Source organism: Chrysochloris asiatica, unplaced genomic scaffold (genome assembly GCF_000296735.1).
Source record: "Chrysochloris asiatica unplaced genomic scaffold, ChrAsi1.0 scaffold00293, whole genome shotgun sequence".
NCBI lineage: Eukaryota > Metazoa > Chordata > Mammalia > Afrosoricida > Chrysochloridae > Chrysochloris > Chrysochloris asiatica.
The window spans coordinates 2,882,054-2,906,719 of record NW_006408811.1 but is presented as its reverse complement, the minus strand read 5'-3'; the positions used below and the strand labels follow the sequence as shown (position 1 = coordinate 2,906,719).

At 40.3% G+C, this 24,666-nt stretch overlaps 1 protein-coding gene across 1 annotated transcript in view; it reads left to right on the top strand.

Annotated features, from left to right (window-relative positions):
- The window catches only part of DAB2 (Dab, mitogen-responsive phosphoprotein, homolog 2 (Drosophila)), a 76,355-nt gene that overhangs the window by 46,946 nt on the left and 4,743 nt on the right, over nucleotides 1-24,666 (top strand). The window contains exons 2-12 of the mRNA XM_006874685.1: nucleotides 3,410-3,590; nucleotides 4,074-4,077; nucleotides 6,009-6,148; nucleotides 6,955-7,053; nucleotides 9,111-9,242; nucleotides 9,871-9,951; nucleotides 10,889-10,915; nucleotides 11,158-11,211; nucleotides 11,597-11,659; nucleotides 17,843-18,496; nucleotides 19,616-19,778. Coding sequence (XP_006874747.1) covers nucleotides 3,540-3,590; nucleotides 4,074-4,077; nucleotides 6,009-6,148; nucleotides 6,955-7,053; nucleotides 9,111-9,242; nucleotides 9,871-9,951; nucleotides 10,889-10,915; nucleotides 11,158-11,211; nucleotides 11,597-11,659; nucleotides 17,843-18,496; nucleotides 19,616-19,778 — 1,468 coding nt within the window. The 5' untranslated portion in view covers nucleotides 3,410-3,539. The remainder of the gene's footprint in view (nucleotides 1-3,409; nucleotides 3,591-4,073; nucleotides 4,078-6,008; nucleotides 6,149-6,954; nucleotides 7,054-9,110; nucleotides 9,243-9,870; nucleotides 9,952-10,888; nucleotides 10,916-11,157; nucleotides 11,212-11,596; nucleotides 11,660-17,842; nucleotides 18,497-19,615; nucleotides 19,779-24,666) is intronic.

The window sequence follows — 24,666 nt, the reverse complement described above, 5'->3', positions numbered from 1 at the left end:
GCGCTATGAGTAGGTTCCGACTCGATGGCACCTGACAACAACAACAACAACAACAACAACAACAACAACAACTGTTCTAAGGGAAGCACAGTGACTTCATAAGATAAACACTGGACTGCGAACCCCAAGGCCCATGGTTTGAACCCACCAGCCACTCAGTGGGAGAAAAATTGGGCTTTCTGTTCCCACGAAGATTTAAAGCCTCTAAAACCCTATATAGTGTTGCAATTTGTCAGAACTGACTCCATGACACTGAACAACGGCTGTTCTAAGACTTTTACTTACAAACTACCCCAGTGTCTGCCTACCATCCCTACCCAACCAGGTTTCTTTGAGCAGAATTACAAATAAAATTATTCATATAACATTAGTCATACAAGTATTCGCAAAGCTTATATTCAGATATTCACGTGGTTGTTGTAAAGTGCCCTCAAGTCAGTCTGATTCATAGTGACCCTGTATAGGGTTTCTGGGAAGCAGCTGGTGAGGTTGAATCACCAACCTTGTGGTTTAAACCAGCTTTGCAATCCAATGCATTAACCCACAGTGCCACAGCAGGACTCCTTAGATACCCACAGGGAATAGAATTTCATTCTAACCTCCAGGAGAACCTGATGACATAGATAAAGCAAGTTAAGTGCAATCTAAGTTAATTCAGGAAAAATTTGAGGCTTTTTATCATTTAAGTACCAATTGTTGTTGTTAAGTGCCGTTGAGTCAGTTCCAACCCATAGCAACCCTGTATAGGGTTTCTCCAAGGAGCAGCTGGTGAACTTGAGCCACCGATCTTGGGGTTCAAACTGACTTTGCAGTCCAGGCCATTAACCCACAGTACCACACCAGGACTCCTTAAATACCAATGGTGGTGGTTATGTGCTGTGGAGTCGGTTCCGACTAATAGCGACCCTGCACAGGGTTTCTGAGGCTATAAATTTTTAAAGGAGCAGAAAGCCTCATCTTTCTCCTGTGGAACAGCTGGGAGTTTCGAACTGCTGACCTTGAAGTTCATAGCCCGATTCATAACCACTACGCTACCAGAGCTCCAGTGTTGTTGTTGTTGTTGTTGTTGAGTACTGAGGAGTCTGTTCCGACTCAGAGTTTCCAGGGCTGTCTTTACAGGAACAGAAAGCCTCATCTTTCTCCTGCGGAACAGCTAGTAGTTTCGAACTGCTGACCCTGAGGTTAGCAGCCCGATTCATAACCATTACGCTACCAGAAGAGCTCCAGTAGACAATGTCTATTCCCATGTGGTAAACCAGAGCTCCAATTGTTGTTGTTGTTATGTGCCGTGGAGTCGGTTCTGACTCATAGTGACCCTGTGTAGGGTTTCTGAGGCTGTAAGTCTTTACGGGAGCAGAAAGCCTCGTCTTTCTCCCGCGGAACAGCTGGTAGTTTCAAACTGCTGACCTTGCGGTTCGCAGCCCGATTCGTAACCACTATGCTACCAGACAGAATTCCTTTGTGAATGGCTTTTCTTTGTCCTTGGTCTTCACTCCATATGAGAAGTTAACATTCTTGTTCAAATTCTCTCTGGAGAATTTGATTCCTGGGTAGTGAGAGAAACTTTTGAAACATTAGTTTACATCTGGATGCTTACAATGATGCTCTGATTTGTTGTTTTACCTACCATGATATTTTGAGGAGCTTTAAGAGAGTGCATGCTGACAATTGTTATTGTTAAAGTGCTGTTGAGACATCTCCAACTCATAGTGACCACGTATAGGATTTCCAAGGAACGGCTGGTGAGTTTAAACCACTGGCCTTGTGGTTCAAACCAACTTTGCAGCCCAGTGCTTATCCAACACTGCCCTACCAGGACTCCATGCTGACTATTAGCGGGTAACGGTGTGGTGGTGTGTAGGATAAGTACTAGACCGAAAGTTCAGTTTGAACCACAAGGTTAACAATTCAAACTCAGCAGCCACTCCTTGGAAACCCTATACAGGGTCGCTATGAGTCGGAAATGACTCGATGGCACTTAACAACAACAATGCTAAATAATATCATTAAAATATTTATGATGAATTGCACAAATGGCACCTTATAAGTTCATTGTTTCCCTAGTACATGTTCAGTGTTAAGGTCAAAACAAATGCTTTTTAAAAGTGCTTGGATATCCCAGCAGATTATATGCAGAGTAGGATAAACATTGGAACACAAGGTTGGTTTGAACCACAAGATAAGTGATTCAAACTAACCTGCCACTCCTCAGAAATCCTATAGGGTCACAGTGATTCAGAACTGACTCGACAACACCTAACAACAACGGCAACATTTTGAAAAAGCATTTATCAATATAAGTAAGATTCAATTCATACCTCTATTCTTATCACTGCCTTTATAGTTCAGTGGCTCTTAAAGAAATACAATGTGTAATATCCAATTTCAGATGCCAATTGCAATCTTCTCAGGCTCAGTGTTCAATTTATATTTTCTTATGAAACTTTTCTATAGGACAACCTCTGCTTTAATACTAGATTTTTATGTCAGACTTTCAATACAGACTGCTGGTGGTGGTGGTGGTGGTGGTGGTGTGCTGTGCTGAGTGTCTTCCAGCTCATAGCAACCCTGAATAGGTTTTCTGAGGCTGTAAATCTTCTTCTGCAGTGGGGCTAGTGGACTCCAACTGCTGATCACATATGGTCAGCAGCCCAAGGCATAACCCACTCTGTTACCAGGGTTCCTTTTTTTTTTTTTTATTGTGAATTGAGTGAACGTTTACATGACAGATCATCAGTTTTACATTCAACAAATCATACACATACACCTTGTTTCATTACAATGATTATAATCCCCTCCATGTACCATTAGATAACAGTATTTCTTGCAATTCACTTTAGTTTTTTTTGTTGTTGTTGTTGTTGTTTTTGTTTTCTTCAAACACTCAGGCATATATAATACTTTACACCACCAAAGGGCACGTTCTACAAGGCTGCCTCCTGGCCACTATATATCAGTTCCATGAATCTAGTGTCCTCAGCTGCTCCCTCTCTCCATGTCCCCATTTCTGCCTCCATCTCTGGTGTAGCTACTTCTCTGGATGAGGTCTCGAATTCTGCTTGTGTTCTTCTCCCTTGATGGTCCTAGTGTCCTGTTTCTGGACTGTAAGGTTAACTACTCCCCCAGAGTTCCTTTTAATACAGACTACAGATTACTAGCTAAGTAATCATGAAATGTTGTCTGATACCAAATATTTAAGGAAAAATCATTTAATCTTTCCATTTGGGAAATTGCAAAGAAATCAATCCTACCCACTCCCCTGTTTCCAGAGTTCAGCTAACAGAGGACTAGGAACAAAGGAATGCAAATAAACTACATCTTAGCCTCACTAGGTGTAGGTCTAGTATGGCAGATAGTCTATAGCTTTGCTGGGTTATGATCTCATTATGTCTCTCACTTCTGCCTACAGGTGTCTGTAGGTTATGTTCATTTGAGACTTCTTCTTTGGGAATTTCCTGGTGTGGTTAAGTGTCTGCTGGAACTGGAGTTTGCTGCCTACCTTCTTGCCATGTCTAACGAAGTAGAAGCAAGTACAACAAATGGTCAGCTTGACCAACAGGCTGTACCCAAAGCATCATCAAAGAAGAAAGGTATGGAGAAATCATCTTGACCCCAGTGAGGGTAGTGGTGGTGGTGGTGGTGATGTGCCATTGTGGGGGTGTGCTGTTGAGTCAGTTCCAATTTATAGTGACACCCTGTGTAGGGTTTCTGAGGCTGTAAAACTTTATAGGAACAGAATGCTTTATCTTTCTCTCATGGAGCAACTGCTAGATCCAAATTGCTGACCTTGTGGTTAACAGCCCTACTTGTAACTCACTACACTACTAGGGCTCCTTAGTGAAGGAGATAGAGGTGGTTATGTCTGGTGAAACGTGAGATTCAGGATTAAGTCAGAGGTGGCCCTTGCCTTCCTTCAGCCTCAGTTTAGTCTCAAACGATCCCAGTGGTAGATCTAGGTTTAATTCCCATCAGTGTACCCTCATGCATGGCTACCATCATCAATGGTAGCTTGTGGATTAGTAGGAGGCTGAACAGGTTTTAACAAACTTTTCGGACTAAGACAGGCTACTAAGAAAGGTATGAAGATCTGCTTCCAAGAATCAGTCACTAAAAACTCTATGGCTCACAACAGAACACTGTCCCATCTGCAGCCAATCGTGAGGATGACATACAGCTGAGCAGCACTGTGTCACCATGAATTGGGGCTGGCCAGACAGAAGCTAACGAACAACATCCTAAATAGGAAAGTTGTACTTTTGGCAGAGGATATAGGCTGGCTTTTCTAGAGAAGGAAGACCAGTGAAACATATATATTTAGACGGTCTCCAATATAAGAGAGAGAGCAAGTCTTTCCTGCATGTCCATTATATTGGGAGCACGCCACACCCTTCAACAATTGGCTGCTCATAGCCACTCACCGTAGAGCTAACTATGCCTGTATTGGGTTCCATCACCATGGGAATAAGCACATCCAAACTGCCAAACTTCTACAAGTCCTGACTTTGACACAAAATCTGAGCCATTACAACCCCATATACAATGTCTCTGAATTCTGAGATTTCTGGGAAACTTGAAGAACATCAGATTCATTTGATAAATACAACTGTTAATTACTTTAAAATTTCATAGAAAACTTCCATTATCTTTTCATTCCATTTTTCCACAAAATTTTTGAAGCTTCCTCATATTACCTTGAAGTAATCTATTTACCACTTTGTCTTATTCAAATAGCTACCTTTAGAAATCAAGGTCTTTATTTTTTTAGGCCTTCTTGTTTTGATCTGAAGTGCCAGTAGAAAGTGCCAGAGGGCTTAATTATTCATATATAGATAACAAAATTTCCTGCCTTTCTTGCCTTTCATTAATACACTAGCTATAAGAATAAGACTGCACAGGCTTTTTTAAGAGATGTGAAAGACATTCTACAATTCCCTTTTGCCAACTAGTAGTTCAAAATGCTAGTAAATTATGTGGCAATTTTTTTTCCCTGCCTAAAAGTATTATTCTCCTTATATTTTTCAAAACCTTAAATAAATTTTTAAAAAACTATGATAAAGAATAGCCTCAAATCCCACTTCACTTATAACTGCCAGTCTCCTGTAGGTCAGTCCGCTTTGTATTTTCAATATTTATTTTCTCGAACTCCAATTTCATTGTTGTTGTTGTGTGCCATTGAGTCAGTTCGGACTCATAGCAACCCTGTATTGGGTTTGTAATAGTAGTAACTGGCAAGTTGATTCTGACTCAACAGCGACTCAATGCAGGTCAATAAAAATGTTTCAGTGGCTGATTTTTCAGTAGATTTTTCTTTCAAGGCACCTCTAGGTGGTTTTAAACTGCCAAGCTTTTGGTTAACAACAGAGTGAATAAGCCATGGCATGATCCAGGCTAAAAATAGCAATAGAGAGCATACCTGTGCTAAAATGAAGCAAGAATAAGTATTGTTGGTAGGTGCCATCAAGTTGGTACCAACTCATAGTGACCCTATGCACAACCGAATGAAACACTGCCCAGTCCTGTGCCATCTTCACAATCATTGTTACGCTCGATCCCATTGCTGCTGACACTGTGCCATCTCATCTGGCTGGGGGACAGGGGTCTTCCTCTTTTTCACTGACCCTCCACTTCACCAAGCATGATCCCTGTGATAACATGTCCAAAGTATGAGAGATATAGTCTCACCATCATAACTTCTAAGACAGCATGTTGTTGTTGTTAAGTGCCTTTAGTTGGTTCCAACCTATAGTCACCCTATATAGTGTTTCCAAGGAGTGACTGGTGAGTTTGAATCACCTACCTTGTGCTTCAAACCAACTTTGCAGTCCAGTGCATGAGCCCACAGCACCGTACCAGGACTCCCTAAAACAGCATATGAATTACAGATTTAGTCAGTTATACTTTAATCAAGAAATTCAACTTTCGGAGATTCTGGAGCATATTTGATTATACCTTGGATTGATATTTAAATATACTTGGAAACTTTATACTGTATTTCTTTTTATCTTCAGGCTCTGGAAAGACAGATGAGTATCTCTTGGCCAGGTTCAAGGGTGATGGTGTAAAATACAAGGCGAAGCTAATTGGTATTGATGATGTGCCAGATGCAAGAGGGGATAAAATGAGCCAAGACTCTATGATGAAATTAAAGGTAAAAGGAAGAAGGTGTTGTCTGTATCATAAGCAAATGTCCAACATAAAGGAATTAGAAGTTCTTGTTTGCCTTTATCTTAATTATTTTCATGAAAAACTTTTCTAATCACATAATTGATCTAGTTGAACCTCATTTTATGAGAAGCTATGAATTTTCTAGCATATTTGGACACTGTTCTAGAAGGCTAATTTAGTCAAGTACAGTTGATTCTGGATGCCTTTCCTTTTTGGCAGATTCAACTTTGGACTATCCAAGTCTGCTCCTATCATTTTCCTCATTAATTAAATAACTATAAAGGCTTTTTGCAAATGTTTGCCTTACTTTCCTTGCTTTATGTAGAGAGGGAAAAAACAAAACAAAAAACTTTTAGACCCTGGGAGTATTCAGGTAAAATTCAGGAACTCTCCTTGGATACTCGTGTGCTTGGATATTAGCCCTCAGTGTTGTGAATTTTTGAATTCCAGTACTATGAATATGTTGCTGTGTGGGAAAAAAAAAAGTTAAATAATGCAAGGTCTAGAAACAACATCGTTAAAGATACTCTAATTTAGGCACCTTATTTTTACCAGTGACAATTCTGAAGCCAAGAGAATTAGAATGACTTTTCCAAGTTCACATAGCTAAGTCATGATGTTCTGGCTCAACGTTTTCTTCCATCTGCTCTCTCGTGTAAAAGATGCCTATCCCTTTCATAGATGGTAAACCAAGCTTAGAGCAAAGATGACTGTCTTTTGCATGTTTAATATTAGAAGGATTATAGAATACTTTTAACTAGATTTTTCTTGCTTTCCCAACCTTACCAGGGAATGGCGGCAGCTGGTCGGTCTCAGGGACAGCACAAACAAAGGATCTGGGTCAACATTTCACTTTCTGGGATAAAAATAATTGATGAGAAAACTGGGGTAAGAATTCACTTTTATTGATACTGGTCTGACCACCCAAACCTGACTACTTACTACTTGAATTAAGCCCCCTGCCCCTGTTTCCTTTTCAAAGTTCCATAGGAAAACATACACACACACAATATTTATTACTTCTCCAGCCGTAACAGGCAGAAAACCAAGAAGGAAGTGAGGAATCAAGATGCTTTCTTTTGAAATTCATCTCCTATAATAAATAGGAATCTCAGTCTATAAACACAGTTATCATATAGGTATCAGTTAAATAATCTGGAGACCTCATATACACAAAACCAGAACTTGCTGAATAGTTAGGCCTGGTTCCTGACAATACTGTGAATTTATGCATGGATCTTACTTAACATGTTGATCATATGTGAACTTACTATCTAGTGCCAAGCTAGAACATCAGGGGAAACACATCCAGTTTTTTGGTTTTGTCTTTTAAATTTCTCCACTCCCTCCCTTCTCACCCCACTCAGGTAATTTGCTCCACTTTTGTGGTTTCTATTATTCTAATACACGTGAGTAGTCTTGCTTTGTTTTTTGAATCTCATCAAAATGCTATCACAAGTTTTCTAGGACTTTAGTTTCTACTCATCATACTACAATGAGATTTGTTATTGTTAAATGCCATGGGGTCGGTTCTGACTCATAGTAACCCTGGATGGCATTTCCAAGGTGTTAAATCTTCTTGGAAACAGAAAGCCCCATCTTTCTCCCACAGAGCAGCTGTGGGACTTGAACAATGGACCTTGTGGTTCACAGTCCAGTGCTTATCGTATGGAGCCACCACACTCCCACACTTAAAACCTTACTTGTAATTTCTTTTTCATTCCTATTCTATGGTACCAAGGCACTGCTAAGAGCCCTCAGCCCTTCCCAGAGATAACCATTGTCCAATATACAATATGCTTTTAAAATGCTGAGACCTGGAACCCTGCTATTCGGCCAGTGTCCCTGCTGATCCTAGGTCCCTGTGCCTGAGAACCCACATACCATTGTTCTATCCTCCCACCATCTCTGAATTCTTATTTTCCCCAGCCTGCTAGATACTGGAGTCAGGTTTCCCCACACACATTCTCTCTTACCTAAAGCCTTCCTAGATGTCCAATATAAACTTTTAAGTGGCCTTAGGCATTTGCAAACAAAAGTCAAGATACATTCAACCCACCTAGAAATGCCCCAGAGGAGCTGAGTCCTGCTACCTGTATGAAAGGAGCAAGAAATGGGAGCGAAATAGAAGGATAGGTACTACTAAGTCCCCATAATTCCCCACTACATGGCATTGACTGTGTGAGGTTCAGAAATACTTGATGACAACATATGTTACTGTTCTTAAATGCCGTAGAGTCGGTTCTGACTCATAGTGACCCTGAATAGGGTTTCCGAGGCTGTAAATCTTTACAGGAGCAGAAAGCCTCATCTTTCTGCCACAGAACCACTGGTATTTTCGAGCTGCTGATTGTGAGACCAGCAGCTCAACTCACAACCACTGCACTACCAGAGTTCCTTGATGACAATATATACTGGGGGTAAATGTTCCAATAATATTTAGGATGATTCCTTGGGCCATCCTGAGCCCTCACCAAAGGGTCCCCGAGGACACTGCCAACTGAGTCTTGCTGCTCACTTCAGCTTGTCTCAAGTACACCTGCCTGGGTTGGGGTAGCTGCTGCTGCTAAGTGTTATCATCGAGTTGGTGCCAACTCATAAAAACCCTGTTTAAGGTTTCTGAGGAGCAGCTAGTGAGCTTGAAGTTCAAACCGACCTCTATCCACCTTTACTTTAGAAGGTCTTTGTCTCCTTATCCTCAGTCTCTTCTAGCTACACAACATCATGTCTTTGATCATTGTTCCTGCTTCTTTTTTCCTTCCTTCCATTTGGAGCCACTCCTAGCAAGGTAAATATAGCTCTAGCCTTCAGCCAGAGGCTAAAATTCTTTCATCCAATGTTGTAACCTCTTGGTTTCTGATGCTTTGTTGCACTAGCCCATAGATAAACTGTAGTTTTCCCAAGTGTTCTTTATGTTCTTTATTTTCTTTATGTTCCTTTTTCAGGTAATAGAGCATGAACATCCAGTAAATAAGATTTCTTTCATTGCCCGTGATGTGACAGACAACCGGGCATTTGGTTATGTGTGTGGAGGAGAAGGCCAGCACCAGTTTTTTGCCATCAAAACAGGACAACAGGTAAGCTCTAAATCTTGAAGTAAACCTAAGAACTTGTCCCCTATTGGAAGGAGCCCTGGCTGCACAGCAGTTAAGCACTCAACTGCCGACAGATCAGCAATTCAAACCCACAACCCATGCCACAGGAGAAAGACGCGCTAGTCTTCTTCTGTAAAGATGACAGTCTTGAAAACCAGGTGGTCTTATAAGTGCTCCATGTGTCACCTACTGAGCCCTGTAGTGTCTGTCAGTATACCAGAAACCTCGAGGAAAATAATCAGATGCAGGAGGATTAAACTGATCCAAAGAACGACTATCTTCATTGACCTAAATTTCAAACACTCAAAAGAAAATACTCAAACAGTAAGTGACACAACAGTTATGAGAATGAACTTTCTTATGAGGTCAAAGTCAATGCTACTTTTAGAATAATTGCAAATGCCTTGAGAGAGGTCTTGATAGCACTTCTTTTGTTCAAACATTTATTAACCTTGCTGTTCTTTAAACGTTGATGGCGGTGCTCTCCTATAAACCCAAAGAACAGGGTGATGGGGGCTGAGGATCTTTAAGAGAAGGAGGAACTGATGGGGCGGGGAAGGAAGAAAATATTAAGATTAAAATACTAATGAAATGCTTTCTGTTACTTTAGGCTGAACCATTAGTGGTTGATCTTAAAGACCTTTTTCAAGTTATCTATAATGTAAAGAAAAAGGAAGAGGAAAAGAAAAAGGTAAGTACTACAGAAAATAGGGTCTTACATTTTAAACTCTATAGACAGTTCCCAGGTTATGAATGAGATCTATTCCTAAGTGTATCTTGATGTCAAATTTGTAGGCTAAGTAGGAACAGATATATATGATTCTTATTTAGCCTTTCTTTAGGTAAGAAAAGGTTCAGTACCTTTTCAGTGATTTAAAAACTACACATGCAGCAAGTAAAGGGGTTGTGATAAAGAATTTGTTCCAACGAAGGGTCAGCAGTTCAAACTCACCAGCTGTTCCTTGGAAACCTTATACAGGGTCGCTATGAGTGAGAACCAACTTGGCAGCCCTTAACAACAGCAACAAGGGTTGGTCCAGTCATTTACAAGTGAGGGCAAATTTCTGTAACATTAAAGTGCAAGTACCAGTTGTCCCTGGAATCCTGGTGTGGCACTTTAGGATAAGCTCTGGACAGCTAACCACAAGGTCAGCAGTTCAAACCCACCAGCCACTCTTCAGAGACCCTATGAGTTGTAACTGATGCAATGGCACTCAACAACACCACCACCAGTTGGACATCCTAAGTTGAATGTTCATAACCGGGGGCTGCCTGTATTCAAGATGGTATTCAAACGTGATGCAAACATATAGCTTCTCTAGAGAAATAGAAACGTGTTGTCTCTTTTCCTAATAACGCAATGGATGGCATTTCCAATTTCCAGTCTCTGGCTCTTATTTTTATTCCTAACATGCTTCATATTTATTTAAGATATCATATACAGGACAAGTTTAAATTCAATAAATCTATTCAAATCCAGTATTTATATGAAAAAGGGAGGGAAACATAGGGCAAAAATAATACACAAGACTTTCTTGCCTTATACCTGTAAATCTATAAGTATATTCTTTGATTTAACTCCCTTTAGCTACAATAACTAAGATAGCTGCATTTCTAATCTTTTTTAGACTGAAGAAGCCAACAAAGCAGTAGAGGTAAAACTACATCTTTACTTCTTGTGAAGTGCATGTGTGACCTACGTAAGCTCTAATGTCATCCTCCAAGTACTTTCCACTCATAGTTTGTCACCATATGTTCATGATCTCTGGCCCCAGAAGCTGTATAGTTGAATAATCATTGCCAAAATCATAATTGTTTAGCAATTCAATGCAGTAGGAAAATAAAATGTGTAGGGAAAACACGCTAACTAAGCTCTTCAATATTTACCATCTTTCAGAATGGGAATGAGGCCCTAATGAATCTTGATGACCACACTACCAAACTCAAATTGGTATGTATGCAATACTTTCCTGAACTCAGGTTCTACTGAACTGTAGATGTTGCTAGCACTAAGTTTGTGTTAATTAAATTAAATTAGTTATGACCATTATTTCCTAGACATTTTTGTCAATACACAAAGTAGTCATTTGAGTAGAAACATCTGAATCTACTCAAAATGCTTTTTTAAGGATGTTGATTGACCAGATGGATTTATTTGGGGACATGTCTACACTTCCTGACCTAAATGGCACAATACCAAATCTACACTATTTAAATGAAAACTAATTGTGACAACTATGTTTTCCTAAACATTAGTTTAGGAAATATTTGCTTCAATATACAAACTAATCTTTCTTGGTAGACACATCTGAATCTAATCCAAATACTTTTTTAAGGGTGTTGACCAGATGGATTTGTTTGGGGACATGTCTACACCTCCTGACCTATATAGCCCAACAGTAAGTGTCTGTTTTTAAATTTGTAATATAATGGAAATGACATCTATAACCCAAATCAGCAAGTGACCAGAAATATGGAGCATCTCATGGAAACATAAATGACTACTGATTTTTCGACATAAATTGTAAATCACTGCTAGAACAAATTTGAATCTAACGTCTCAACAGAAACTCATCAGTACTAAATAAGATATGTTACTATTTCTTAGAGGTAAAATCTGAATATTAGGTCAGGCATTGCAGTGCTTCTTGGTATTCCTGGAGACAAGAAGGAGCTGAATGAAAAAACACTTGACATAAACCTACTTGAAAGTTTTACAAAGGGACTTCAAAATCTGTGTGGAAAAATGGAATTGAGAGGTAATGAAATTTTTCCAGGAGTATTTTTGAAATCCCATCCTACATTAAATAACTAATCATAAAGCCTACTTCTACTAGCCTCTTTATTTTCTACCACTCTTTCTGTGTAATTTAACCACATAAGCCTGTTTTGAACTAAAACTTAGCATAAGCAAGAAATTCAGTTACGTTTAGCCAAAGTCTCCTTTGCTAGAAAAATTGCTCATTGTTATATATCATGTATATGAAGCTTTCTTGATATTGATTGATTCACAACAACCCTGTGAGAATAGAACAATATTTTCCTTTATAGATTAAGGAAATAGGGCTCAGAAAAAAAGTCATTTACCCAAGCAAGAGGTCCATATCCCAAGAGTAAACTCAGGACTTCAGACCTTCCCAAACAGGCCAAGAATGAAACTATCCATAGTATTTTACATAACTTCTCACATTTCTCTTTTCTATTCAGATTTCTTGAGTGTTGGCTTTTTGCAAGGAACAACAGTTAGTGAGATGTATAACATGACATTGTGGAGTTACTATCTAAAACAGAGACCAACATTAAAACTCATCACAAACCTATTAACTACAGTGGGGTGTTATGCTGTTAATGTACACTGTATTTACCAAGTTTCAAGGTTCAGTGAATGTTTCTAAAGCAATAAGTTCCTTGCCTTGAATTCAGAAGATGAGAAGGCAAAAGCTAAGCAAAAAGAAAGTAGTCTAGAATCCTGAGAAGGCTGTCTATCTAGGAGTCCCTTCTGAGTACTGCCAAGCAAGTTTACATGACCAGGAAGGTCACAGGAATTCAAGCAACAGAGCAGAATTGAGTGAGTGCCTCACTTCCCAGAGAGCTTTGCAGAGAATGCCAGGCCTGTGAACTCTCACTGCATTAAACACCCAGGTCAAGTGAGGTGATGGCAAGGTTCAGGAGCTGGCTACACTATTCTTTGCTTCTAACTCTATGTGCAATATTAAAGCATTTTAAAGACCCTAAAAAGTCTGCAGTAGAGAAGATAGTTTAATGTTCTTTTAAACTGTAGTTGCTAATTCACTTACCTTTCATTCCTCTTAATGGTCATTACCTTTAGAAGGGTAAATTTTTATGGCACTGAAAAGCCATTCCTGGCTCATAGATTCTTTAGATTTCTAGGCAACTTTGCCCCTGTATCTATTACTAAACCCACAACCAAAGTAAATATCTGAGTGACCTAATTTCCAAATATAATTGACATTCAAACAAGTATATTGAGATAAAGCGAGAGCAAAGCACTCAAAATATGCAATGGAACTCCAGGGAAGCATTGACTGTTTAATCTGCTCCACAGACTTCTAGGAGCTTGTGGGTCTCACTCATTAGATTTCATGCATTCTCAGAATTAGTGACTTACGGGAGGAAATTGAGTTTTAATTAAACTCATAATAATTAAAACAAAACCCATTAAAATAAATTACATGTTCCTACATATTGACTTCATACCACAAAATAGTGTGATCTCTTTCTTACAAATCACCATGTTTTAAAACATTCAAATCTTGCAGCAACAATTGCTCTGAAAGACAGACAATAGAAAGAAATCTAAATTAGCTAGGCTTTATCACTCTTATCCTTCATTCAGTTGCCACCTTTCCCAAAAAATAATGCAGAATATTTTATACCACTTCAAGTAATGTTGATGTTATAAATTATTTGTCATCCGTTAGAACATAATTTTGATTGGAAAATTACTTGAGCCTATGTTGTTGTTGTTATGAAGCTCTGTCAAAATGACTCTGACCCATAGCGACCCTGTATAGGGTTTCCAAGGAGCAGCTGGTGAGCTTGAACCACCGACCTTGAAGTTCAAATGACTTTGCAGTCTGACGCATTAGCCCACAGCGCCACACCAGGACTTCAATTGAGCCTATACTGTACCTCAAAAAAATCCCAAGCACACACACATGAAAAGCCATGCTCTCTAACTTTGAGAACTTGACCATTTAACAGCATAGTCATGAGAAGAATTTAAGGCATGGTCCATCAAGGACCACTGCTTGTCTCTCAGTCTGTGATACTGTGGTAGCTTGTGTTTTGCTGTGATTCGGAAAGCGATACCACTGGTATTTTAAATACCAACAGGGTCGTCCATGGTAAACAGGTTTCAGCAGAGCTTCCAAACGAAGACAGACTAGGAAGAAGGAAAGATGAACTATTTCTAATATTTACTCACTGAAAACCTTATAATAGCCGTGGAACACTGTCAGATAGTGCCAGAATATTGAAGGGATTAGGCAGTGTTTCATTCTTTTGTGCATAAGGTCACTATGAGTAGGTACTGACTTGATGGCACCTAACAACAACCATCAAGGAGATTATATCTGGCATAAGGGATGAGATCAGAGAAGAAAATAAAGTATAAACATCATGCATACATAAAATGCTACAGGGTGGTCCTGGTGAAGGTGAAGTTGAATTACAAAGATCAATTGACAAAAGCTTTGTAAAGAATCTGTATCTGAGTTGGATCTTTGAGGTGTATAGGAAAATAGATAGTAATTAAGCTAGAAACTATTCAGTTTCTATTGTGGATCATTTGAACAATGTTATCTTAATTTAAGTGTTATCTTAATTTAGGGAATAGCAGGAAGACACCTAAAGCCTTGAAGTAGGGGAGTCCTGGACTCAGCAGTCTGTCTGGGTAGAATTATTAGATGATGTTAGCTACCTGCAAAACATCTATGCTATGGAACCCAACATTTAAAACCTTGCCTTTGTGCAGAAACCTCTTTGGTTGCTTGCATGTCCTCCTCCTACCCACTGCTACCCTACCCTCACCTGACCTTCTTAGTAGCTGAGACTGCAACTCACTTTTGTAGTCAGTACTCAAAGGTGATCTCCTAAGGGTTCAAAGATGGCTGAGTGAATACAGTGTTACCAGCTTAGGAAGGAATGAATAAATCTCTGACCCAGGGGCAGATCAGATGAGGAGTCTCAAGTCCTTTGGTTGTAGTCTATGAAGTAGACTGTCAGTCTTGGATTAACCACAAACCAACCTGAGGAGAACCTTATACATTTGACTTATAGGGTGACTATTCAGAAGTCTAACATTGTGGTTCCTGTTCGGTGTCTTCAGAACTTCTTCTGAAAAGCAGAATTCTACCAGCAGTGAACACCCAACTGTTTTAACCCAGAGGTGGCTCATAATAAATGAATGAACGTTGAAATCACAAGCTTTGTAATAAATTTTGTCCTACCCTTTGATTGTACAAAGATCCCTACATTAAGAAATCCTCCTGTTGATTTCTTTGATTTAAAAAAATAATTAATTACAAACTCTTTCTTTTGATAAAGTTTTCTAGTTATAAAGAGAAAACCAGGCTTTTTAAAACTGTATTTTTAATATTCCATAATAAAGGAAATCAGAAGATAAAATACCATTTAGATCGGATTTTGCTGTCTCTTCTGTGGCCACAAAGTAGGACCTAAACGCGTTTGTTCTTTAAAAACAAGGGTGCCTCCCTAGTTTGAGAATTTCACACTCCTTTGAAGTGATTTTGGTCCCAAATGTCCCCCAAATTTCATAATTTGTTAATGTTAGATTTCTAACTTCCATTTCAGCAAGGGATTTTTTTTATTATTTGTATACCTGATGTGGCGCTGTGGGCTAATGTGCTGGACTGCAAAGTCGTCTTGAACCACAGGGTCACCGGTTCCAGCTTACCAGTTGCTTCTTGGAAACCCTATACAGGCTTACTATGACTTGGAACTAACTCAATGGCGCTTGACAACAACAACAAAATACCTCTATCGCTATCATAGACTGCTGGTGTGGCACTGTAGGATCAGCACTGGATTGTGAATCACAAGGTTAGCAGTTCAAACCCACCAGCTGCTACTTGGAATCCCTATACAGGGTTGCTATGAGTTGGAACCAACTCATAGTTGCTATGAGTTGGCAACAACATAGCTATCATAGTTAAATATTTAATGGCTCAAAGTCAGTCAGTAGGAAGGACTGTCAGTATCATAGCTCCATCCCCAAATGAAGCCTAATGAGTTATGCCATTGATTTGAATAAAGACATGTCACATGTCATTCCAGGAGGCTTATTTTACATAACAATTGAGACGCCAAAAGATAAACACACTAGGCGAGCTAAAACATAATAGAGAGGAAAGAAACTTACAAGTATGCATCACTTAAAATCCATAATATGTTCTGTGAAACAAGATGCCATGTGATTTGAACATTGTGTACATACCATATTAAAGAATCATAGGAGCTGCTTCCAGTTGTCCTAATTACCACTGCTACTGCGGCTACTGGAGCTGCTGATGAAGGCAAGTGGAACCAACTGTCATTGGCAGCAGTGGTGGGAGCTGAGCAAGAGGAGCCCCGAGGCAGGCAGCGGACAGCGTCCTGACTCCACAGCCACTGATGCTGCTGAGACAGAGTCCAAGAGCCCATTCTCAGAGCTATGTCCTCCCCGTGTATCCCACTCATGATCTTGTGCTAATATAGTGATTGTTGTTGTTAAATGCCATCGAGAGTCGATTCTAAATCATAGCGGACCTGTGTAGGGTTTCTGAGGAGTGGCTGGTGGGTTTGAACCTTGCAGTTCAAACTGATCTTTCGGTCTAGTGCTAATCCTATAACGCCACACCAGAACGCCTCGAAATCATTGTTGTTGTTGTTAAGTGCCGTCGAGTCGGTTTCGACCCATAGCGACCCTGTACAGGGTTTCCGAGGGTGTAAATCTTTATGGGAGTAGAAAGCCTCATCTTTCTCCCGCGGAGCAGCTGGTAGTTTCGAACCGCTGGGGGAAGTAAAAGGAGAAAGCTGTTTCCTTTAAAAAGAAACAAACAAAACTTTGTTGTTGTTGTTGTTGTTAAGTGTCGTCAAGTCTGTCCCAACCCATAGTAACCCTGTATAGGGTTTCCGAGGAGTGACTGGTGAGCTTGAACTGCCAACCTTGCAGTTCAAATGGCTTTGCAGTCTGGCACAAAGCCTTACAGGACCATAAATTTATATGAGGACAAACATTGTTCCAATGGACTAAATGATGCATACTTCTGTTAGAGTTACATGTTTGGTATGTCTTTCTCATTAAGTCTTAAAACCCACCTCTTCGCTGTATACACAAAGATTAGGGATTAATTGACTTTAATCACCAAATGACTGTTGTGATTGTCATAAACCAGGTGTCTCTAATCTATGTTATAAGAAAATACACAAGGAAGGTAAATGTGATTTATTATGGCAACTAAACCAGTTATAGGAAAATGTATTTGACCTTAAACTTCTTAACAACTAGAATAATAAAATCTGAATGTATTAGCCAATCATTTCATTTATTTGGAGAAAGGAAGCCAGATGACTCTGGGAATAAAACACAGTAAACCAGTACATCAGATAGAAAGTGAAGCTAGGCCTCTGAGGTTACTTTTTACTTTTAAAAGCTCAATGTACTTTGAAAATCACTTAAAAACAATTGATAGATAGCCACTCTGAGACTTTATAAGCCATTAACTGAAGAGTGGTGACCATGAACTCACCCAGTCTGCCTGTGGAAACCACAATGAACAGAGAGCTATTTAAGTAAGCGCAACAGTAAGATTTTATTTAAAAACCCAGAAAGTTGAGATTTAAATAGAAAAACTTTGGGAGAGGGTGGGCAAGTAAGACTTGTTATGCAACTGGTAAATGCACATTGGGAGATGGTGGGAGAAGATGATGGCCAACTTAAGGCCAAACTCTAACAGGAATCTCGATAATCCTGGTGATGGTGTGTAACTTTCTCATTTGAAGTCACAACATGGACTAACACTTTCTCTCTTTTTTTTTTTTCTTTCCAAATGTGATAGGAAAGCAAAGATATCCTGTTAGTGGATCTAAACTCTGAAATCGACACCAATCAGAATTCTTTAAGAGAAAATCCATTCCTAACAAATGGCATCACCTCCTGCTCTCTTCCTCGACCAAAGCCTCAGGCATCCTTCTTGCCTGAAAATGCTTTTTCTGCCAATCTCAACTTCTTTCCCACCCCTAATCCTGATCCTTTCCGTGATGATCCTTTCACTCAACCAGACCAATCGGCACCCTCTTCGTTTGATTCTCTCAAATCTCCAGATCAGAAGAAAGAGAATTTGAGTGGCTTGTCTACTCCACTGAGTAATGGGCCCCTGAATGGTGATGTCGATTACTTTGGTCAGCAATTTGACCAAATTTCTAACCGGACTGGCAAACAAGAGGCACAGGCAGGCCAGTGGCCCCTACCAAACACACAGACCCAGCCAGCAGTGAGAACTCAAAATGGGGTATCTGAAAGAGAACAGAACAGCTTCCATATCAAATCTTCCCCGAACCCTTTTGTGGGAAACCCTCCCAAAGGACTGGCGGTACCGAATGGCGTAAAGCAGGACTTGGAAAGCCCTGCCCAGTCCTCACCACATGACTCCATAGCCATTATCCCACCTCCACAAAGTACCAAACCAGGAAGAGGCAGAAGGACTGCTAAGGTGAATTATCTTCTCCGCATCTCCATTGGCAGAATGCATGTTCGGTACCAAAGGGTGGTGTGATAGATGCGCTCATACTTGCTGCTCTTGTAGTTTCCTGTGTGGCTGTAAACTAGAAGGTGGGACGAGACACTTCAGTTCTCCAGGAATACCCTTCTCTAATCACCATCCTCCTTAAGCCTCTCGCTCAGCAGTGTTTGTCACTCCTTGCTTTCCGTTTGCATGACTTGTCACTTCTTCTTAACTAAACACGAGTTTTTCCATTTTTAATGCTGCTATGCTTCTGTACTTCTGGTAAGTTTGATCACCGTGTTCTGGGTGGGGAGGGCAAGTGTTCCTGTGATTCTCATTGTTCCTTCCCCCACACTAATTAACCCCACACTTACCTCTCTTGTTGTCCCAGGGAGTCATGCACAATTGTTGAATTTACCTCCTCTTTTTAAGTGCTGACTGAATAATCCACTGTCTTAAAAGGAACTTATTTGCTGTTACCTCTCTAGTGTGGTTTCATAAAAAGTAATAAAAACTGAGATGTCTCTAAGTATCTTTATTTAAATCTCCCTTTTAAGCACGCAGGGTGACGTAATGATTAAGACTAAGGTCATCTCTGTGTAGTCTGATTTAAGTCTGAAAGAATGATCAAAAATATTTAGGCTACTTATTTATAGTTGCCTTTCCTTTCCCTGCTTCAAGTGGGGATATAGAGACTAGGCAAATGTGTGAACAAGCAAAACAGATTTCACTTTGATAATCTTGGGTTGTATCAAGTAGTGATTACAAATCGGGCTGTGAACCGCAAGGTCAGTAGTTTGAAACTACCAGCTGTTCTGTGGGAGAAAGATGAGGCTTTCTGCTCCCGTAAAGATTTACAGCCTCGGAAACCCTGTACAGGGTCGCTATGGGTCGGAATCGACTCAACGGCACTTAACAACAACAACAACAATCAGTTACAAAGATCTTTGTCCATTGCAGATCTCTGTGTATGTGCATGTATGACTGTACATGTTTATTAGTAATAGGAAAACATCTATGATTTTCAGTTTTGAGCTAGAGTAAAAGACAAGAGCCATATTTCACAGTTGCTGAATAACTCTTCTCTTTCCCTCCCTGCCATGTCAGTCCTCAGCAAATGACTTGCTTGCATCAGACCCCTTTGCTCCTCCTGTCTCAGAATCTCCAGGACAGACATCACCAACAGGGCAACCTGCAGTTCTACAGACCAATCCTCTGGATCTCTTCAAGACAAGTGTTTCTGTCCCAGTGGGGCCCCTTGCAAGTCTAGGTAGGTGCCTAGAGATTGGGTGAAATGTAGTGCTGTTACTTTCATGTATAAAATAAAGATGCATAGGAAAAAGGTGCTTCATAGCCACAGGAGGTTCCACGGACCCTAGGGATCCTTCTTCCCACTTTTGCCCTGTACAACCCCACCGTACTTGAACCTCTTGATTTGTAACTGAATTTCCCCTTTGAGTTACCTGTGAACAGAAACCATTTTAAACATTTGCACCTACCTGAACCAACTGGCAATAACTTCCTTGAAAGCAGTTATAAAGGACTCTAGAGGTCAGACCCACTTCAGTGAGGAGAAGGGGTTGAGATGGAAGGATGAGATGATACGCATGCATGGCTGCCAAAGTCTTTTGCCATTTTCACATTGAAAACATATCTCCTGCCAATCTGTATCCCTAGTGGGAGGCCTGTAGATTAAGTCTGAAGCAAATGTAAGATTTAGGATGAAAATTCTTAGTTCTAGACCTCTGTTAAGACTCTGAATATTTAAACTTTATCAGCTCCTTGTTGATACTTTGGCTAGCTACCTTAGTAGTGTCAGGAGATAAGTACTAAAAACTAAAGTTGAAAAAGCACAGGCATGTGAGAAGAAATGAAATATTATCAGATACTGAATGCTCTCATCCATGAATGTGTCATTAACTTACGTGCACCCTTGAGTCCCTCAATGGAAGGGCAATGCAGAAGGCCACTTGACTGAAAGCTGGCCCTGCTCCTCTTCACCACAGCCTCCAGTTCTTTGCTGCCTCCATCGTGCAGTTTTCAGAAATCCTCATAAAAGTCTTTGCTGTCCTGCTGGAGATTCTCTTTGTTTTTTTTCTGCTGCTTGGCACCTGTACAAGTTCCAAATCAACTTAGCTTGGGAAGGGGTGTACAGATGAAGAGCAGCGCTCCACCCTCGTTGGTAATATTTGACCCAGGATAGTGGTTTTCTCTGCCTCCTGCAGAGCCAGTCATCAGCACCCATTTTCTCCCCATCTCTGCTCTGTTCCTGCAGAGGATATTCTGTCCTAGGAAACTGGTCCAGTTGTGTCTGGTGTAGGGTGATACAAAGAGTGATTTGTACCCAGTTGCTGAAATCCATACTTGCATTTACACCATCAAGAGACTTTCATGATTTCAGATCTCTTAGGGGTTTCCTTCTTACTCTGTAGCTCTCTGGCTCCTCTCTGACCAACAACTCCTCCGCGCGCACGCACACACACACATACACACCCTTTGCCACCCCTTACAGAGCTGATTGGTGCCTTTCCTTCCTGGATGGATAAGGAGCTTGATGCAGTACCCACGACTAGACTAGACCATCTCAGAGCTTTGTACTCCAGTATCAGTGCCCTGAAGAATTTTTACAGCCAATATTTAACAAGTCAGCCTGAAAATACAGCTGGACCCTATAACTGTTAATTTATTCAGACGAAGTGAAGCTTTTTGGCTAGGTGCCTCTGTTGAGGCCTTGGGGTATACAACTGCAGAATACTGATGACTCTTCCAAGTTTGGACATGGAACTCAAACTGAGCTCTACAGTATAGCCCCTGTCCACTAGCAGGGATCCTCAGCCAAACCATGGAGGTTGTAGGTCTGGCTTCCGCTGGACCCAGCTGGGAGAGACTCTCTTGTGGAGAACTGTGGGGGTGGGGAGGGCTGAGCTCTCAGTTTTGACTTGTCACCCTGTGTTTTAACCTAGCTACCAAAGGTAATAAAATTAACTTTTTATACCCACTCTCTCTTTCCCTACCCCTTTTAGCCCTCCTTTCTCCAGAGGTGCCTGAAATGTTTTGAAAACATGGTGTATGGTATCTGGTGGATAGGAACGAAGGTTGGCATAAGTATGTACAGGAAAATCCTTTAACTCCTGGCAAATACGTGATTTTGTTCTTTCGCCACCACTCCCACTAATGCCATTTATGACTAAAGCCACACATTTTCCAAAGGAAAGGCTAACAGTCTAACATGACTGATGATAAAAGCCTATCCAATTTCTAGCGCACCCAATTGATGGAAACTATTAGTGAGTAGTTCTGACTTTAGCTAATAAAAGTTAAATGATTTTTTTTTTTATTGGGAAAAAAAAAATGCTAGCCATAACTTATTTGAAAGTAAACCCACTTTTAGAAGCCTGTATTATTGACTCTAACAGAACATTTCTCTTGATCTGTTGTGAAAGGAGTTTACTCTGTAAGTCAAATGAAGTCCAATTTATGTATCTGTTAAATGAATTGACATCCATTTAAAAACCAACAAACAAAAGTTTTATCCCTGAATGTCAGGAAGGTAGGAGGGACAGGGTGCTAAATTCAGATTTAGGGTGCCGAGATTCTAGTCTCTGCTTTTACAGACTCTGACTTTCCCCATTTTAATAACCTTTTTGGTCCCCAGTTTCCTAATCTCAAAAATAAGCATGTTAAGATGACTTTCTCTTCAGCCCTCCACTCTCACTCTCTGAACACACCATATGTGTTCATGACCAGATGGACAGATTTCATGAAGACATCAACCACTACCTCCAATACTAAGAAGCTTTTAGATAGGGCATCTTGTTGGGACCCTGAACACCATTTCCAAAGTATTTCTTGCTCTGAAAACCACAACTTTTATAACTTAAAAAGTGTTCTGCTCAAAGTTCAAAGCAAATAGGTTTTGAGAACAGAGTCTAGTCTGTGAATGAGGCTGAATTTAGGTTTTCTGTTAGTGGTGACGGCTTAACTGGATCATTAATACACTTTTCCTCTGCAGGAAAAAAAATGCCCTCTATACTAGAACAACATGCAGGACATGGGTCTCTCAGGGAGAAATGGGTTTTAGTGATTCAACTAGCTTCTATGGCAAGGGTGCAAGAGGTGTCACCACTCACCCACAAAGATCAGAGACTCCAACACCAAGCGATTAGTTAATTATGGCAAAGGTTTTTGTTTCCTGTTGTCTCCATTCCTTCCCTTCCTTTCAAATACCCTGTGCTGAGTTCTGGCAAAGTGTAGTGAGTGACACATGGCAGTTTATTCGCTTCTATTCAAAACAGTCCTCCTAAGACAGACAGCCTTTCCTCAATTTTGTATGTAAAAATCTAAAACTATCTTCATCAACCAAATTTTATCTTCCATTTACATAACTGTCAACCTTGGCAGCATTAAACATGAGGAAACATTGAAATGGTTTCTATGGGGTGAAAGCATACATGGGCTAAGGGACATGTATAGCTGGTCTCCGTATGACTCCAGACCTGAGCCAGATGTCAGATTAAAAGATGAAATCGATCAGAAGACCCCATGTTGTAGTTAAGTACTTTCCAGTTGGTTCCAACTCATAGCAACCCTATATATAGGGTTTCTAAGTAGTGGTTGGTGAGCTTGAACTGCCAACCTTGCATTCCAAACTGATCTTACCGAGTACCCTATGGATTATCTCAATTAATTACTAATTAATCAACATGGATTGGATATATACAGTTGATTCAATAAGTTCCTATTTATTGACAGGTTCTGTTCTAGTTTGAGATACATCAGTGTATGTATTATTAAGAGTTAATTTTTGCAGTGCGGTAACATCAGCACTATACTGCAGACGACAAGGTCAACAGTTCAAACCCACAAGCTATTCCTTGGAAACCCTATATATGGTCGCTATGAGTCAGAACCAACTCAACGGCACTTAACAACAACAAGTATTTATGGACTACATTACCCTCTTTTGAATAAAGTAAAACAGGTTTAGCCCCACCGCACAATGGAAAGAGCATGGACTTCAAAATGTAGCCAGGATTTGAATGCTGGATGTTCTGTAATAGCTAGTTAAACTTTAGAATGATTGAATCCCATGGAGAGAATGAGGTTTTATGAGCTTATGATAGAGATGGCTTCAAGCTTAATGAAGGTGTTTTGCTGTGTAGATACTCTATCAATGCTTCTTGGAGAGTTGGGCTTTCTGAAACTCAAGAACCATCTTTGAAGAAAAAGACTAATGACACATGGCCCTAGCTGTGTGATGAAACCCAAGAGGTTCACCTCTGGGTGTAGATTCAGCAACAGGATTTTGAACAACATAAATGTCTGATTTGTACTGTTCTGTGCCTTACTGTTGTTAGGTGCCATCTAGTCAGTACTGACTCATAGTGACCTCATGCACAGCAGAACGAAACACTGCCCAATCCTGGGCCAACCTTACTACTGTTGCCACACTTGAGTCCATTGATGTTGCCACTTGGCCAATCCATCTCGTTGAGGGTTTTCCTCTTTCTTCTCTGACCCTCCATCTTACCAAACATGATATCCTTCTCCAGTGACTGGTCCCTCCTGACAATATGTCTGAAGTATGAGAGACAAAGTTTGGCCATCTTTGCCTCCAAGGAGCACTTTAGTTGCATTTCTTCCAAAACGGATCTAGGTTTTTTTGGCAGCCCATGACACTTTCAATAATCTCCTCCAACACCATAACGCAAATGCATCAATTCTTCTGTGGTCTTCCTTAATCACTGTCCAGCTTTCGCATGCATATGAGGTTATTGGAAATACCATGGCCTGGGTCAGGTGCACCTTAGTCCTCAAGCTGACTTCATAATGCTGGTTAATGGAAAGGTGACAGCCATATGTTATTAATGCAAACACATTATAAGCTTGGGCTTATCTTTTGGCTTGCCTATTAGAGTTTAGCCACATCACTCATGGAAGCAGTAGGAGGTATCTTAAGATGTCTTTGACAAAGCAAACACTTCTTCAACCTTTGTGTATTTGTTTGGGAATCTATTACACACTTGATTTATTCCCACAAATATTTAATCATGCCTACTCTGGTAGCGTAGTGGTTACGAATCGGGCTGCGAATCTTAAGGTCAGCGGTTCGAAACTACCAGCCGCTCCGCAGGAGAAAGATGAGGCTTTCTACTCCC